This window comes from Myodes glareolus, chromosome 20, assembly GCF_982192425.1.
Source record: "Myodes glareolus chromosome 20, mMyoGla1.1, whole genome shotgun sequence".
Classification (NCBI taxonomy): Eukaryota; Metazoa; Chordata; class Mammalia; order Rodentia; family Cricetidae; genus Myodes; species Myodes glareolus.
In genome coordinates, this window is record NC_142045.1 from 56,584,554 (window position 1) to 56,603,095 (window position 18,542).

The 18,542-nt window shown below is 40.9% G+C and overlaps 1 protein-coding gene across 1 annotated transcript in view; it reads right to left on the reverse strand.

Annotated features, from left to right (window-relative positions):
• Spata16 (spermatogenesis associated 16) overlaps nucleotides 1-18,542 on the reverse strand; it is a 293,053-nt gene that overhangs the window by 242,761 nt on the left and 31,750 nt on the right. The window contains exon 2 of the mRNA XM_048452627.3: nucleotides 13,795-14,426. Within this exon, the coding sequence (XP_048308584.3) occupies nucleotides 13,795-14,409 (615 nt within the window). The 5' untranslated portion in view covers nucleotides 14,410-14,426. The remainder of the gene's footprint in view (nucleotides 1-13,794; nucleotides 14,427-18,542) is intronic.

The following is an 18,542-nucleotide window of genomic DNA, read 5'->3' on the forward strand; positions in this document are numbered from 1 at the left end:
CCTTTATTGTATAAGATTGTTTTGGCTATCCTGGGTTTTTTGTTTTTCCATATAAACTTGATTATTTTTCTCAAAATCTATGAAGAATTTTGATGGGATTTTGATGGGAATTGCATTGAATCTATAGATTGCTTTTGGTAGAATTGCCATTTTTACTTTGTTGATTCTCCCAATCCAAGAGCAAGGGAGGTCTTTCCATTTTCTGGTATCCTCTTCAATTTCTTTCTTCAAAGACTTAAAGTTCTTGTCAAGTAGGTCTTTCACTTCCTTGGTTAGAGTTATCCCATGATATTTTATGCTATTTGTGGCTATCATGAAAGGTGAAGTTTCTCTGATTTCCCTCCCTGCTTCTTTATCCTTTGTATATAGGAGGGCAACTGATTTTTTGGAGTTGATCTTGTACCCTGCCACATTACTAAAGGTGTTTATCAGTTGTAGGAGTTCTTTGGTAGAGTTTTTGGGGTCTCTTATGTACACTATCATATCATCTGCAAATAACGAGAGTTTAACTTCATCCTTTCCAATTCGAATCCCCTTGATCCTCTTATGTTGTCTTATTGCTATTGCTAGAACTTCAAGCACTATATTGAAGAGGTATGGTTAGAGTGGACAGCCTTGTCGTGTTCCTTATTTTAGTGGGATGGCTTTGAGTTTCTCTCCATTCAGTTTGATGTTAGCTGTCGGCTTGCTGTAAATAGCTTTTATTATATTTAGGTATCATCCTTGTATCCCCAATCGCTCCAACATCTTTATCATAATGGGGTGTTGAATTTTTCAAATGCTTTTTCAGCATCCAATGAAATGATCATATGGTTTTTTTCTTTCAGTTTATTTATATGATGGATTACATTGATAGATTTGCTTATGTTGAACCAGCCCTGCATCTCTGGGATGAAGCCTACTTGATCATAATGGATAATTTTTCTAATGTGTTCTTGGATTCGGTTTGCCAGGATTTTGTTGAGAATTTTTGCGTTGATGTTCATGAGTGAGATGGGCCTGTAATTCTCTTTCTTGGTTGTGTCTTTGTGTGGTTTTGGTATCAGGGTAACTGTAGCTTCATAAAAAGAGTTTGGCAATGACTCTTCTGTTTCTATATTGTGAAATACATTAAGGAGTATAGGTATTAGCTCTTCTTGGAAGTTCTGGTAGAATTCTGCATTGAAACCATCTTGTCCTGGGCTTTTTTTGGTAGGGAGGTTTTTGATAACAGCTTCTATTTCTTCACTACTAACAGGTCTATTTAGATTGTTCACCTGGTCTTGATTTAACTTTGGTAAATGGTACTTATCTAAGGGTAGGCTTCTAAATCTTTCAAGCCGTTCAATTATGTTTTAAATTTTTTATTCGGTATTTTCTGAGTTTACACACAGGAATTGCATAGAATAATCCCAAAGCTGCATGGGAGTGGCTCGTGGCGGCACTTCTGTGCCATGTGTAATGTACCATGTGCCATGTGCAATGATCATATAAAAATGCATTGATTCTTTGTTTTGTCTTCATGCAGAGTTTCATCAGTTTCTGTTTGGCCTCAAATCTTTGATCCTCAACTTGTTAAGTACTGAAATGGCAGGTGTGTACTTCCATCTCTGACTCTGGATGCTTGTAAAAATAGTCTTAGGATGTTTGTACATCTATCCATTCTTTTTTAAAAGTGTTACATGTGTTGCACCTATTGTAAGTGAGTTAGAGGAGAATAAATTAATGGTCATTCAAGGTAGGGGGTTTTCAACATTTAGTCGTTCAATCGATACTTTACTCATGGAACTAACACTATCGGTGCATAAGGTCTCATTTGTGATCCTCCACATTTGGATTAGATTCCTTTGTAGTACCCAGATACATTTAATGGATCTCCAGAGCATCGCAGTTATATTAAGAACAATGAGGTTGGTGGCCTTTTCCTATGGGCTGTGGTTCTTCTCTCATTTGTAAAGTGACAAAAATTATAGCACAGACTAATCTATTGAAAAATTTTCCCTCACCCCTTGCACTCTCTGCTACCATTGGAGTAACAAGAAAACTTGGTTCTCCTGAGATAATCAGTGTCTATCTGGAGGGCATCACTTGGCCCTATCTCCCATACTGTGGGCACAAAATACCAACAGGGAGTTTCTGTCCCTTACTTGTTTTATCCAAAGCGTCTGTGTGGACAATAGAGGGAGGTTTGCTAGGAGTCAGGACGGTCAGAGGGTAAGGGGTGGCGGAACCTGGTTTATCTGGGAGCAAAGCTTCTACTGTGTCAAATCAAGAACCTGTTACACTTTCCATTCTGGATAATAATACTCAGTCTCTCAGATAATTTTTTTTCCTTAAGCAAGAATAAACTCTTCTATACATACCTTAAGTGTTTTAATCTTTGTGGTTCCATTGCGAGAAATGACAATCACCAGAAATAACTAAATTATATGTCTATGTGTACACAGTCTTTCTGCACATCCATCTAATGGTGACATTTTGGAGGGAAGTGTCTTTAAAATACAAACTATAGAACATTGAATAACAACAACAAAAACAGAAACACACACAACCCAGAAATGTAAATCTGGTCTTGGCATTGAGTGATGGGTCCCTATTTCTGCGTCCGTGTTCTCATTCCCCGGGGAGTGGTCATAAAAACATAAGAGGTGTTAGTTAACAAACCCCTTTGTACTTATATTTGCAAATTTTGATTTTTCTAGAGACTTATTTTGCTTACTTCTTAATTATTTAAGAAAAAACCCATTCTTTTCTTGTGAACCTTAAGAGCTACAAAACCAACCTATCAGACAGGATGTGCCTAATCCGTTCAGCAGTGGCACACCTTTTGTGGGGCTCTCAGCCACCTTCTGACTACATTTGAAACCTGTTTCCACAGAAGATAATCCATGCCCCACATTGAAAACCAGCTCAGCAGTGCATGCCTGGGGAGGTTATAAGTTCAATGGGACAGCTCACTGCTGTTGTTTAACTAAACCGACAGAGCATCAAACTGCCTTCTAAATATCTGTTTAGACAAAAGCTACTCTCAGCCTTAATCAGAGGGAGCTCTCTTTGCATCGAATAGGAAGGAATGCAGATTATTGTCCAGGATGCTGAAAATTAGTGGCAGTGGAGGGGCCAGCCTTAAACAGCTTTATCCCTCCGTTTAAAACTCAGAGAATATGGTGGAAGAGGGGGGTCAGAAGAAAGCATGGGTTAGAAGGCAAACAACAGGGCTATGAAGGCAATCCTTTCCCTCCAGCTGAAACTCAAAGGAGCTGTGGTTTCGTACACATACACCGGGCCTGTAAAAGAGTGCATTTGTCAACAGTCACTCACTCATGGAGGAAAGAGCACCTTCCCCTTACTGCTCAACTAGCACTATGGGCTGCTGGTAGATTCTGGGGTCGGGGTAATAATCGCCTTCAGCTGAGTCCCCACTTCTGGGTCCACTAGGCTCGAATAGATAGCTGCAAGCCCGCGTTCACAGTGATGTAGCAGGCTAGCTCCTGTGGGCCACGAAACAAGACAGACAGGAACGTGAGAGAGAAATGTATGGGGAAGAGGAGAGGTGGAGGATTGGGAGGAGAAAGGAGAGGTGGGGTGAGGCGATCAGGGTGTAGTGTATGCATGTATAATATCATTGGTGGGAGGAGAGAGAAGTAGGGGTGAGGTAATCAGGATGTAGTGTATACATTTATAATATTGTCAGAGAAAAACTCAGTGAATAGAAAAATAAGTAAGAAGAGAAGAAAAGCATCCAATTTTATTATTTTACTTTTGAGGTCAAGAGACGTACATGTCATGAATTTTTCTGCCATGAAATTTTTTTTAATACCCTTTCTAGGGTCCTAAATCACAAATACTTACTGGTTACAGATGAACAAAGCCAGCAACAACCAAAAACTGAAATGTCTAATCTTGAACGTACAAAGTTCAACAGTTTATACCTGGCAACCAAGAAAAAATAAACTATTTCTGGCTTCCTGATTTGTGCAGCTAAGAGAAGGTTGATATTTTGAAACAAACAGCTAATCATTTGTAACAGTCTTCAATGTAGACCACTCTTTCCAGAAAAGGAATACAGTAGAGAACAATGCATTATTTGGGTTATTGTTTGAACCATTATAAATATAATTAAAACTAGATTAGAGCTTTGTTTCTGGGTTCTCAAGACCAAACCTAGAACTGTCTGCATCCTAGGCAGGTGCTTTGAGAGCATACATTTTCAATGTAAATCAGCGAAGAAGAGGACTGTGGACTAGCAATGCTGACAACAAAAAGTCGAACAAACCCTCTGGGACGCTGAGATTTAAATTTTTAGTTTTAAACGCACTGTGCGAGACTCAAGAAGTTGAGTTCTGTTATCACTTGTACATAAATGAGATTCCATTGTTGATTTCATGTAAGCAGTTGCTGGCATCATCTGTAATAGCAATTTGGCCACAAGTTCTTGTCATTTCTACCTTTCTGATTTTAAAGAGTAAAGGAAGTTGATCACACCACCACACAGGACAACATCAGACAGAGAATCTGACTCCAAACCCAGCATCATGTTCATTACAGCCCTGCATTCTGTGGCTGCCCAGTGTACAGAACAGTTTCCTGGTGACACGCACAAGGGGTGATGACAGCCCCTGACAACCAACTATTAGCTGGTCATAGCCCTTGCTACCCAGAGCGCTCTCGGAGCAGCAGTGCTGGCTAGGCATGGCCCTTCTGCTCAGGAAGGCTGCTGGAGCAACAGCATTGCCAATATCTGGGAACTTATTTTGAAGTGAGGCCTCTGGTGTGTCATCTAGCATGTCCAAGAGGCATTTTAAACAATGTCCCTGTACAACATCTACATACCTTCTACTGGGAAGAGGGAAGAAGTTGGGGCAGGAAGAGTCCTGCTGCAGACTGGGTGCGGCACCTTAAGGAAGCTGCTTTGCTTTGGAAAGCATCAGTTTTGTCGTCTCTACAAGGAGGCATGAAAACTACTTTAAGGAGGTGCTGTGATGGTGTATTTGAATGTGAGTGTCTTGAACTAGAAAGAGTTTAGGGCCGTGCCCTACCTTGCAGGTTGCCCCACTTCCCCTGGTTTTCTTGACAGAAGACTTTCTGACTGGGGTAAGATGGGGCCTCAAGGCAGTTGGATTTTGAATTCCCTTGAGGGCTAGTCATGTTGAACACATTTGAAAATATTTATTAGCCATTAGAAATTTTTCCTTTGAGAACTGTCAATTTGATTCATTAGCCCACTTATTGAGTGCTTTACTCAGTTATTTAGCTTTTTGAATTCCTATAAGATTCTATATGCCATTACTCAGTTAGATGAAAGCAAATACCAAATATTTGTTCTCATTATTGTGAGGAAGTTGAGAAAGAAGAATTCTGTGTGGATGCATTCTAGTCCAGTGACTATGGAAATCTCAAAAAGACCCAAATGTAAAGATTTTATGATTTAAGTGTACTTCTCTTGGGTATGCACTTGAAAGACTCTAAGTCAACATACTACACACGTACTTTCACGTCAATACTTATTACTACCCTAGTCACCACTGCCAGCATTAGGAACCAGCCTAGATATGTACACCTACAGGATAAAGAATCTCTCTCTCTCTCTCTCTCTCTCTCTCTCTCTCTCTCTCTCTCTCTCTCTCTCCTACCTACCTATTATCTATCTATCTATATCTATATCTATGACTTTATATAGCATTTTCAGAAAAATTGATAGAACCGAAGGTTATCATGTTAAACGAAATAAGCCAGACTCAGTATGACAAATACCACATGCAGAATTTAGATTTGTGTGTGTGTGTGTGTGTGTGTGTGTGTAGGACATTAAAATAGAACGGGTTCTATGAAATAGGAGAAAGAGATCTATATCGAGGGCTTATAAGAAAAGGTAACGATATATATACATATGTATATGATATATGTGAAAAAATAAAAGTAAAGGGGGATTAATAGTGGGAGAAACAGTTCATCTAGAAGACAGAAAGGATGAGAAAGATAGGAAGTCAGTGGGTAGCTATAAGAATAAGGTATAGTGATCTGTTTATGAGAATATAATAATATATCTGATTTCTTTGTATGCTAATTAAAAACAATAAAAAAGAACTAGGCACTGAAATCAGGAAGGAACTCAGGGCTGTGTAATACAACAGCCAGGTACTCAGAACCTGACTCTACTGCACACAGCAATACTGTGCGAGAATCCATTTAAATTAAGCTTTCTGGGATCTCCACATTGTGAGACCCCGGAGACTCGCTACAGAATTATTCTCAGTAGAGCAATTATAGGTGAGGCTGCCCTATAATGAGATATTTTTGCTACTTCATTAAATAAACCCCCTTGAATGGGCTCCAAAATGGACCTGCCTCCTACCAAATTCCATTACACTGGAAGTAATCTCATCAGAAGGCCTGGTACAGACTCCACCGTCCTGCAGACCTAACGTTTACCATAAGGGAAATGCGTTCTAGAACAATGATTCCCAAAAGATGGTTCTCAGACCCATGCTTTACTAATCCAAAGAGAAATAAGAAACAGACAACTTAGTGAACTTTCTATGAAATTACACTATAATCTACTTAGTATGACCTTTCCATCTGTTCCATTTTCCTTCTATTCTAACTTTTTAATTTTTTAATTTTTTACTTTTTTTGGGGGGGTGTTAAGCTGCTGCATCCTTGGTGACATTCCGGTAGAAAGTTTGTACTGTTCTTGCCTTGCATGACAGAGATGCAGTGCCCACTCTTTCGCACCTCCGCCCACTGTCCTGGGTGCTGGTTTCTGTCAGCTTGACACAAGTTACAGTCATCTGGTCAGAGGAGCTTCAGCAGCGGAAATGCCTCTCCAAGACAGCCTGGAGGCAAGTCTGAAGAGCACTCTTTTGAGTGCTGACTGATGTGGAAGGGCTCATGCCAGGCCACCCTTGAGAAGGTGGTCTTGGGTATAAAAGAAAATAGGCTGAACATGAACAAGCCAAGGCAAGCAAGCCGATATGGAGCACTCCTTCATGGCTTCAGCTTCAGTTTTTGCCTCCAGGTTCCTGGCTTGAGTTGCTGCCTTGACTTCCCTCAGTGATGGACTAGAAGCTGAGGGCTATAAACTGAAATGAGCCCTTTCCTCCCTGACTGCTTTTGGTCATGGTGTTCATCACAGCAGCAGAAACCCTAACTAAAACACCCCTGAGAAATTTGTTTTTACAGATGCTTGAAATCCCCAATTTCTTTTTTTTTGTATTTTTAATTTTTTTCTTAAAAAGATTTTTTTTCTCATTTTACATAACTATCCCAGCTCCCAATCCCTCCCCCACCTTCCTCCAACCCCCTCCCCATCCACTCCTTAGAGAGGGTAAGTAAGTCTTCTTATGGGGAGTCAACAAAGTCTGACACAGCATTTTTGAGACAGGACCAATACCCTTCCCCTTATATTTAGGCTGAGCAAAATATCCCTCCAAATAGAATGGGCTCCAAAAAGCTAGTTCAAACCCTTGGGATAAGTCCTGGTCTCACTGCCCATGACCCCACAGATTGTCCAAGCCACACAACTGTCACCCACATTTAGAGGACTTGGTTCTCTGCAAGTTCCTCCACTATCAGTCTGGACTCAGTGAGCTCCCACTAGCTCAGGCCAGCTGATTCTGTGAGTCGTCCCATCATGGTCTTGCCTCCTTGGCTTATATTATCACTCTTCCTCTCTCCGCCTCTCCCCTCACTCCCAATTTTCTCAGGAGGGCTTGTCTATTTCCCTTTCCTTTTCCATCTCTCTTAGGGTTCTTCTTGTTACCTAACTTCTCTGGGGTTGTAGACTACAGACTGGTTATCCTTTGTTTTATGTCTGATATGCACTTATGAGTGAGTACATACTGTGTATGTCTTTGTGGGTCTGGGTTACCTCACTCAGGATGGTTTTTCTCTTTCCATCCTTGCCTGTGAATTTCCAGATGTCGTTTTTTTTTCCCACTGAGTAGTACTCCATTGTGTATGTGTATCACATATTCTTTATCCATTCTTTGGTTAAGGGGCTTCCAGGTTGTTTCCAGGTTCTGACTATTGTGAATAATGCTGCTATGAACACGGTTGAGCAAATGTCCTTGTGATATGAAAGTGCATCCTTTGGGTATATGCCCAAGAGTGGTATTGCTGGGTTTTGTCATAGATTGATTCCCAATTTTCTGAGAAACCATCCTACTGATTTCCAAAGTCGTTGTGCAAGTTTGCACTCCGACTAGCAATAGAGGAGTGTTCCCCTGACTCCACATCCTCTCCAGCATAAAATATCATTGGCGCTTTTGATCTTAGCCATTGTGACAGGTGTAAGATGATAACTCACAGTTATTTTGATTTGTATTTCCATGATGGCTAAGGATGATGAACAATTCCTTAAGTTTCATTTGGTCATTTGAGATTCTTCTGTTGAGAATTCTCTGTTTAGGTCTGTACCCCATTTATAAATTGGGACATCCCCAATTTCTGAACCACTGATATTGAAACAACTGCTCAAATGGAAAGTCATTCTTCCAGGTCAACTGTTGGGCATAAAAGACTGCTAGAGAGGAAGCTATAGCGTGATAACTAGAGGCGAATATGTTTCCTTTTTGTCACTGCAACGCAACTCTTGAGATATTCAAACTATAAAATATGTTGCTATGTTCCACAAGTTTGAAAGTCCCAGTTTATGATTGGTGGCCCATTTTAGACTTGAGGTACAGTGGCATAAGCATACCATGACAGAAATAATTGCTGAACAAACTCATGCACACCATGATCTGAAGGGTAAAGAGAAAGGAAGAGCTTGGGTGTCCATCAGTTCCTTCAAACACATCTTCAGGAGCCAACATCCCTTACTACTCCTCCCAGTGGTGCTCAGTTTCTGAAGTGTTACCTTGTGTCCAAGTCCAGCACATGGGCCTGTGGGGGGACGTTCAACACACATGCTATTACAGGAAATGATCGAGCCAGGCACATTCAAACACAGTGCTCTTGAGTCCTTGTGTGCTCAGTGCCACCTGGGATTTGTCTAAATGTAGTTTCCACCTCTGCAGTTCTGGGACCCTCTGGTATCTTCTATTTCCAGCCAGCATACACTCGGAAACACAGACACAGCAGCTAAGCTGGTGAGTCCTGAACATGGGGCTCCAAAGTCTTTTAGCAGGAGACCCATGAACAGGTTATTTAACCGGTTGCCACTTGACTTTCTCATGAGTAATGACAGCAACATAACACCCTATGTCATGACTTGTTTGGGAAAAAAAGGGAAGAGCGAGTGAAAGTATCCCAGAATATAAAACATATAAAACACAGCACTTAACGCACTGAACAAGCTCTTTGATGTGAGTAATTACTTAACAGTAAGGTCAGTGATGGCATTAAGACAGAAAAGATTAGTGCCCAGGAGCCCTTTCCTGAGTGTTCCAATCAGAACTGACAGCCTTGCTTGGGGAGGACAAGTCTTGTTTCCTAGGGCTGTTTTCAAGAGGAGCTATTTGAAGCTGTAAATCTGAAAGGGCACCCACAGACCTGTTCTAGTTCAGAAGATGGAGGCTTTGGAATGACTAAAATCCTGCCATTAAGGTGGAGGCCATGGAATCAGGCTGCAGGCCACACAGAGTCTGGGATATTTGTTGTTGTTATTGGTGTTTTTCTTTTGAGTATTTTGCCTGTAAGTAGCAAAATTCCCTGATTACTATATTCTTGGACGTTGGCAATTGTTTTTAATTATACACCCCATGAGGATGTTTTTTTTATAATGTTTGACTAATATCTTCTGACTTAAAAATATTTTTATAGTGTGGTGGTGGTGGCACACTCCTTTAATTCCAGCACAGGAGGCAAAAGAAGGCAGATCTTTGTGAGTTCGATGCCAACCTGGTCTACAAATAGAGTTCCAGGACAATCTTTTTATTTGTGTGTGTGTCTGTTTGTCGGTGCCTGCAGGACCCAGAAGAGGGTGTTTGATCCTCTGGAGCTGGAGTTACAAGTAGTTGGGAGTACTGACATGGATGCACCACCAAACTCACGTCCTCTGAAAGAGAAACATGGGTGTTGAGCCTTCTAGTCCATGTTTTTCCTATGTTTTGGTTGGCATGTTTTAGCTATTGAATGGTAGTGTGCAGTTATTAATATATAAGAGTGATTACATGAAACCCACCTTGTGGTTTTACTCAGGGAAGTTCTATGATTTTGATAATGAGTAGATTTTTTTTTTACATTTTCATTTATTATTGTTGAGTGTGTGTACACATGCACACTAGTTGAAGACATGGACATCTTTCAGGAGTTGGTTCTCTTCTTTACTATGGGTTCCAGGGATCAAACTGAGGTATTCAGACTTCTACCAAAAGAAATGTTGAGTCGTCTCATAGGCCCCAGTGACAGAATTTATACAGTTATCTCCCCAAATTATAGGGCTATGGCATCCAGGAATGAACATGATGAGAGTTAGGGTTCTGTCATCAGTTTCTACCTTTTGATTGAATGACTCAACTTCTGATATGAATACAAATACGAGAGCGAATGATGAATGATTTGAATGAAACTTAAGGACTAATCTGATCTGCATAATTGGTTCATGTTTACATGACAAAAATAACACACACACACACACAAATTATTTCTCCAATCACATTTACATAAATACCAGATATTTTCTGAAATGCCAAAATCAGCCACTTCTGAGGAGTTTACCTGTCTTCTGAGTCTTTGCATACTAGTTTATTTTACATAAAAATTATTATAAAGTTTCTTTATTGGTGGTGACTTTCAAAAACAAAGGTGTCTTATCCAGTGTTCTATTGCTGTGAAGAGACACCATGACCACAGAATTTCTTATGAAGGAAAGCATTTAAATGGGGCTGGCTTACAGTTTCAGAGGCTGAGTTCATTATTCTTATGATGGGAAACATGGTGCCACACAGGTAGCTGAGCGTTGATAGCTGAGAATTCTATATCCAGAGCCAAAGGCAGTAGGAAGAGAAAGGCACTGGGCCTGGCTAGAGCATTTGAAACTTAAAAGTGAAGTCCATCCTCAGTGACACACTTTCTCCATCAAGGCCACACCTCCTACTCCCTGTCAAGTAGCTCCACTCCCCATATATATATATATATATATATACATATATATATATATATATATATATATGGCATTCCTATTTAAACCACCTCAAAAGGATTATTAGATGTATTGGAAAATATACCAATCAATAAATATTTACAAATCTCCAGGAGTTTTGGCTAGAACATGATTTCCTGTTTCATTTGCTGGTCCTATCGTCAACCACAAGCTATCCAGCCTCTGTAGGCTCCCATAACTGATTGTGTCTTACTCACTTAGCCAGCCTGTTATGTGCCTCCCAATATGTTTCCAACAGTAAGCACTCAGGGGGCGAGAGGCTCCTTATTTATCTTGCTTCCTATATCCTAGGTCTTCTTAGCGGGAAGGCTGTCTGGAACACTGTTTTTCTCAGGCTCTCCTGCAGCTTATGTGCTTACTTGATGAAATTCTGGTCAATGGAAAAGCAGTGGGAATGCTGGGCACAGCACTGGGGCAGGTGCTTCTACCATGCGTCTCTCTCTCAATTATTTTATCCTTTTGGTTTTCTAGAAAGCATAGCAAGATCAGCTATTTTGGATAATAAGGTCCCTTCCTCTTAAGAGACGTCGTTATACTTTGGTGTTCTGACAGTCCTATTGGCTACATGTGCTTCCACGAGACAAACATATCTCCAGCTTTCACCGAACACCCATTTCAGAGTTTTGCCATTTTTGGTTAAATATTACCCAAGTTTACACACTCAGATATTTGCTAATATATCCTTCCCTCTAGTGTCATGGTTGTCATTTCACCTTGCTTATGCCCTGCCTTGCTTAAAAGTCACACCAAGTAATGAGGAAAAGGGTATGCTGCATGACATCACTTGAGAACTCTGAGGGAGTATTGCATTTAGAAGTTTATATCCAAGAGAAGAAGGGTAAAGAAGCGAAGAAGCTGTTCTATTCCCAGTAGCTTTGGTTTATTAAGAGACATTCTAGAGAAGATTTCAAAGTTAACTCCCAAGGTAATTAAACAAAAGCTAGGCCAGATGTCTAAGCTAAAGTTTTGGTCTCAAAATAATTACCTTTGTTAATTACCAGTAATTAGTGTCAGCATCCAAAGCTTCCCTAAAATCCAGGGGAGAGAGAAAGGGGAAGGAGAGGAAGAAAAGTTGGGGAGGGGGTGGGAGAAGAGAATGCAGAGTGAGAGAGAAGGGGGAAGATGGAGGGAGGGAGGGAGGGAGAGAGAGAGAGAGAGAGAGAGAGAGAGAGAGTCCAGCACAATCACTTTAGGTCATTAAATCTTCACATGGATTTGTAGCACAATGAACTCCGGGTTTTATGAATATTTTCTTCTAGTTTATACTGACATCTCCTGCTCTCTTACATATTCTTAACTTGAAGTTTTATAGCAAAATTTCATATATATATATATGAAATATATATATTCATTGAAAAATGATCTTTTCTTTCTGCCCTCCACCATAAAGAATATACTTAGTGGAGCAAACACCAGTACACATTTGCAGAAATTTCCTTGCAGAAATGTGTGATGTCTACATGGAGTCTTCCTTGGCCAGAGAGCTGGGGACCGGAACAGCTCAAAGTAGAGGTGGGGTTGTAGAGGCTGGTGGGTAGCCCAGTCTTCCAGCACTTACCAATTACAATAACAGTTTATGGAAATAGCATTCCGAGCTTTACATGGTACATCCCACTTCCATTCGGGGTGTGGTTGATCCTTTATGAGATCTCATGAGCTGTCTGTGTGCTCCTGTATCACTTCATATCTATTTGGGCATGAGTGTGTCTATGTTCAGTTCCTTTTTAAATATTTAGAGAAAACATTGTTCATTATTTCATATTAGTAATTCTTTATAGATTTAGACATGTTGGCGGAAATTTTTTCCTCCTTAAATGTATACTTCATCACCTTACATTTAACTCCATGCCTCCCTCTGGCCCTCATGGAGGTTCAGGTTTTCCTTGATGTCACATTTATATCCTATTACTGTACTGATCCCTTCAAGATGAAAAGGCAAGAGGAATCACACTTTCTTTCACCCACCTTTGAAGTCTTCATGCTCAGCAGGCATATCTAGAATTCACTGAGAAGTTCTTTTGTAATTATTGAAATACACAGCCAATTGTGCTAGGCCATTGGGATTTCTAGATATGACATTTACTTATTCCAAATGCTTAATGAGTCAGACCACACACTTTTTCTCATGCCTTATTCTGTGTTTAACAATGATTCTTAGGTTTATTTCCATTTACTAGCAACTTCTCAATTCCATGAAGGAGACAAACTTCCCCTGTTTGCAGATAGCATAACAATGGTCATAAAACTTGTTGGAACAGTAACGATATTTTAAGTAAAGCTCACCTTAAGGAAAATCGTGTTGTTTATATTAAGTATTGCATGTGAACTAAGGGTTTTCTCACAGAGACTATAAAAAGGGGGACGGTTTATGGATTCTTGGAAGGCCTGCATTTAGAAAGGATTATATTCAGCACACTACCCTATACTGACACTCCATGGGTTTTATAGGTATAACCCAAGCTACAAAACCAACCACATTTGTATATATGCTGCCATTTGCTCCTGGGTTTGTAAGCAGAAGAGCGTGCAGGGATAGTAACCTACAGACACATCTTACCTTCTTTCTATAACTTTGGAACTCTTGATTCAGGCATTCAATATTTCTAACCCATGACCACTGCTCACTACTTTGGGATTAGAACCCCTTGGTGTAACTGCAACTTTTCATTTTATAGCCCTGGCCATCTATACTGTCTTTAATCTCATACCTCAAGGGCTGTTCTGAACTGCCCGGCTGCCACGGCGTATTTCTTCTGTCTATAGCAAGTGCTGGCATCTTTTAAAGCTACCTGAAGCCATTTGTCAATCTGTGGCAGGGCGGTGAGATTCTGCGCACTTTCAGGTGGCATCATGGTGGCAGTCTGGCCTGTTGTCTGAAGCGCAGCACACATGTGGGGCTGGGCAAATTCATAGCTCACATCCTCTTCATCAACATAGACAAGCTTCATTTCGACATCCATTATGTTCTTTAGAGGGATGTGAGGCAGAGGAACGGTGGTGACTAGCTGATTGTCAAGTTCCATTATCTTTGCCTCTTTCCTTCCAGCCAGCTTTTCTTCCCCTTCAGCCTTCCGTTTAAGGGTCACTTTCTCCGACTCATTGCTTTGCTTCTCTCTGATGCCCTTTGTGAGTTTTACTCTCTCCGCTGTGATTTCTGTTTGCTTTTCTCCACTGCTCTTCCTGATTTCGGGTGACACTTCCAGGCTGGTGGGTGAGTTTGGTAAGGTGGACATTTTCTTGCTTGCATTCATCTTTGGAGTAAGCAGGTCGCGGTAGACTCTCCTTACCGTAGTCTCCACATTCCTACTCTTGCCGGAATCCATCGGTGCATCCCAGACTCCTGCGGGGGAGAGGAGGAAAGCCATTCAGACAATGATTTCGAACCCCCAGTGGTTTAGCTTCGCTGCACTTCAGATACTGTTTTACTCACCACAGATACTTATTACTTAGAATCAACTGCATTTGTACCGTCCACTGGCCATCCTCCCAGACCAATGATGCTGCAATCACAAAGCTCACTAAGGTTAGGATTCCTCAAACTACATCTAGATGTCTGAAAAAATAATTTACAGCTGAACAGCACAGAATGAACCTTTTTATGAGAAGACCAAAGCATTGGATAAAAAACATCTTATAAATCGTCACAAAAGACAAAAAAGTTAAAAAGGTCCATTTCTATATTAATTTCCTCAGAAAGGTAGGTGGTCTTGAACTCATTTCAAAGCCCACTGCTAACTGCACAGTGGATTGGGAGCAGAAAGCAAACCCAGTTCTTCTGTAAAGCTTCCAGAAATGTGAGCACAGTGTTTCCTTCATATGTTTACTCTATTAGTAACAAAAGCCTCACATTGAGGCATCTTTAAAGACAGCTGTTCGTTAAAACAGGCTTTCAGACTAGAAGAAAGTGACCTTGAGCTCCCAGCAACTCCAAGCCAAGTGTTCCCCTAGAGTCGGCTATGCTGCTGGTTCTGCAGAATGGATGCTAACGGGCTTCACAGTATGAAGCAGTTTCTCAGCACACTGGTGCTCACCACACCCAACAGTCCCGATCCAGAGGACTGTTCATGCTAACTCTGCTTCTAGATTTGCTGAAAAATAGAAAATGCTCTAAAATCTAATCATTATTGACAATAATTGGTTCCTATCTTATATGATTCTCTGACTTAAAGTCTGTACTGTGCACAAACTTTTTCCTTATTTTACACAGAATCTAAAGGGTGGCAGTGGGGGCACTGGTGCTTCTCCATGGACACAGTACTGCTTTCAGCAGAACCAACCACTGGGTACTCACTAACTTGTTGCTTAGAGTCTTTCCTCCACGTTATGTTGCGTTTGAGTAGAGCAATGGCCTATATATGTATTATGGAAAGACGATGTATATTTACATCAGAGAAAAAGAGACAAGAAAATAGCCAGAGCACAGCTGAATATGTTAATAATAGACAATGAGACAAAAATCTCATGTGTTTCTTCTAACCTACTAAGGGAAAATACTTGAGAAGCTTTTCCAAGCCTATTATTTTGCTAATATCGAGAGCTTTCCTTTGCCTGTTTGAGAGAGCAGCAGTTGGGCTACAGAGAATCTTTGAAACGTCGTGAACCGAGACCCAAATCAACCTTAAGGAAAAAAGTGCAAGGCACAACACAAAACTGTGCTTCAACATTTGAGGTTAAAAAAATTTTCCTTTCCCTGCCTTTGTAACCTTGTTACAAAAAAGGTTTACATTATATATGAAGATATTACAGAAGGCACCATGACAGTTTTATCACCTCATAAGAAAGACCAAATTGGTAAGAGAAACTACCGTGAAAGCAAGCGGTTCTGAGTTCAAGTCCCCAGTATCCACATGAAAGCCAAGCATGGCTATGTGAGCCTGTAACGCCACTGCCTTGGGGCAGAGACAAGAAAACCAAAGGAGCTTGCTGGCCAACTGCCCTAATGAAAACATTGAGCTTCAGGCTCAGTGAGAGACTGTCTTAAAAAAATAAATAAGATGGTGGGGGGGGGGGGGTGACAGAGGAAGACAGCCACCATTTCTCCCTGACCTTCTATGTTCACCTGCACGCAGGTATACACATGCATACAGAGAAATAGCTAATTCTAAAATAATTACCTTGGGTATTAGTTATCAAAAGGTAAATACTAGAGTCATGATTGCCTGGAAAAATTTTATCGACAGAATTAATTTCTGAAAGACTACAATCTTTGCCAAGTTCAGCTCTAGTTCTTCCTAAAGGGGAGGGGCACAGCAGTGAATCTCAGGTCCGGCGCCACCACTTGCCTTTGACCAAGGCACATCTGTAGTAGTCTACCCAAGGCAGAGACAAAGGCAGTGCCAGCCGTCACTCTGTTCTTGCACCATGAAGGATTCGGGTGGAGTGGAAATAGTTTCAGGGCTTTAGTTGGGATCTCCAGTGGGTGGAGTCCCAGACAACATCTATGTCAGGAATGTTTTTAGTAACAGGTACAGCTTTTGAAATTTTCCTGATACTCAAAATAGCTGCTGGTGAGATTCGTTCTCATAATAGACTATATATAAATATGAACAATCAGTGTTCGTAGGTGAGCTGTTCCAAGACTTTCTCTCGGGAATCTTATCTCAGCGGTTTATGCCAAGCACCAAAGCTAAAACATATCAGCTTGTCCGTTGTTGTTGCTATAACACTTTGGCACCTACAGCAACACTACCAGTGTTGACGTCACATCTTCAACATGTAATTCATAACCATCTTTGTAATTGCTTCTCCTGAAGGGTGATTGCTTCTCCTTCCTCCATTGTCTTCACATTTACCTTCCCCTCGTTTCCCCTCATCTCTTCTCACCTGGCCCCGAAGACATGTCTTTCTCTCAGGGCAAGACGAAAGATTTTATTGTTTTTTTCTTTTTTTGTATGACAGAGGCTTCAGAGTGCTTCTGCAGTGACCCTTAAGCCTTTCTACAGAAATCATCATTTTGAATGCCCCAATAGATTCAGAGAAACAATAGTAGTAGACGGGCAGAAAGCAGGCAGTGTTGTTCACAGAGTGTTCAGAGGTTTTGAACAGATGAGAAAACCTTTAATATCCAGACATCTGAAAGGTCAGTCACTCCAAACTTGTTCAAGAAACAAGAAATATAAGTCCCTTGTCCTCCACACAGAATTCCATCCTGAATGTCAACATGTATCCTTAAATTGACACTCTGAAAGAGCAGGGCCCAAGCCAATCTCTGTGTCACAGTGGTGGCAGCTGGGCAAGTGTCTTTAATCTTAGAGATAGACGATGCTCCTTAGCAAGGCCATGGTGCCTGGGAGAAGAGCTTTGGAACTGTTCGTAGCATTTCCAGGGCTTAGGGAACTGCAGGGAAGCGGTGTGGTTCACAAGGTCTTCCCCCCGTAACCTCACACACTGACCTTATTTCCTACTCACTGAACTTGAGATGAGCACTCTGCTAATTCCAGAAGATGCTCATTTTCAGACCGCCTGCTAGGACTTTCCCATCATGTTCCTACCTCATTTACCTGTCCTAACACAGTCTCTGTCTTTCCCAAGCAGATCGGTTATGTATGCACGGCTGCCTTCTCCCCATAAGCTGTCTAAAAGCGGAGTCATTCTCTGCTTACTCAGACATTAGCACAATGTTCTGCACAAAGTTGTTCAAAAAATGTAGGTCAAAACATATGCTGTAAAACAGAGACCAGGCACCTTGAGAAAATAAAGCTGGAACCTAAAAAAAAGATTCTTTTGCATTCTGAGATGATGATATACTTCCCTTCAGTTCTCTTCCCTTTCTGCCCTTTGATTCCTCTCGTGTATCTCTTTTCTCTCCTTCAAAATCCTAGTCTTCTTGATCATTGCAGAAGAGGTGGTGGAAAGATTGTAAGAGCCAGGGGAGCAGGGTTTGCCATGAGATTGTGTCTCCTGTGAATGTCAGAAGCCACACCTGCAGTGATCGCCCAAACATGAGCCAGACAAGGACAGCAACAGACACACTAATGTGGATGGGGAAATTGGAAAAGCCAGGAAGCCTCAACCTATACAAAGAACTATTGGCAATTATGGAATATTGAATGCAAGAGAAATAGTCTCCCACATGGAATTTTTTAAGACCTGGGGAATAATCAAAGTTATTCAAGGCAAGAATTCTACTATGGAGTAAAAATTTCAACCTTCCTTGTTCTTTTAGTTATAGCTTATTTTTTGAAAATATGTTATTTCCCCCTTCCTTTCCTTCTTCCAAAGCCTTCCATATACTTCTCCTTTTTCTCTTTCAAATCCATGAACTCTTTTCCACCAATTATTGCTACACATCGTATATACATACATGTATATCTCTAAATATATAAACATAACTTGCTCAGTCTGAATAATGCTACTCATACGTTTGTTTTCAAGGCTGGGCATTTGGTACGGATAATCAGTTGGTGTGCTCTTCCCTGGAGACTATTTCTCCACTCTCAGCATTCCTTACTTGCCT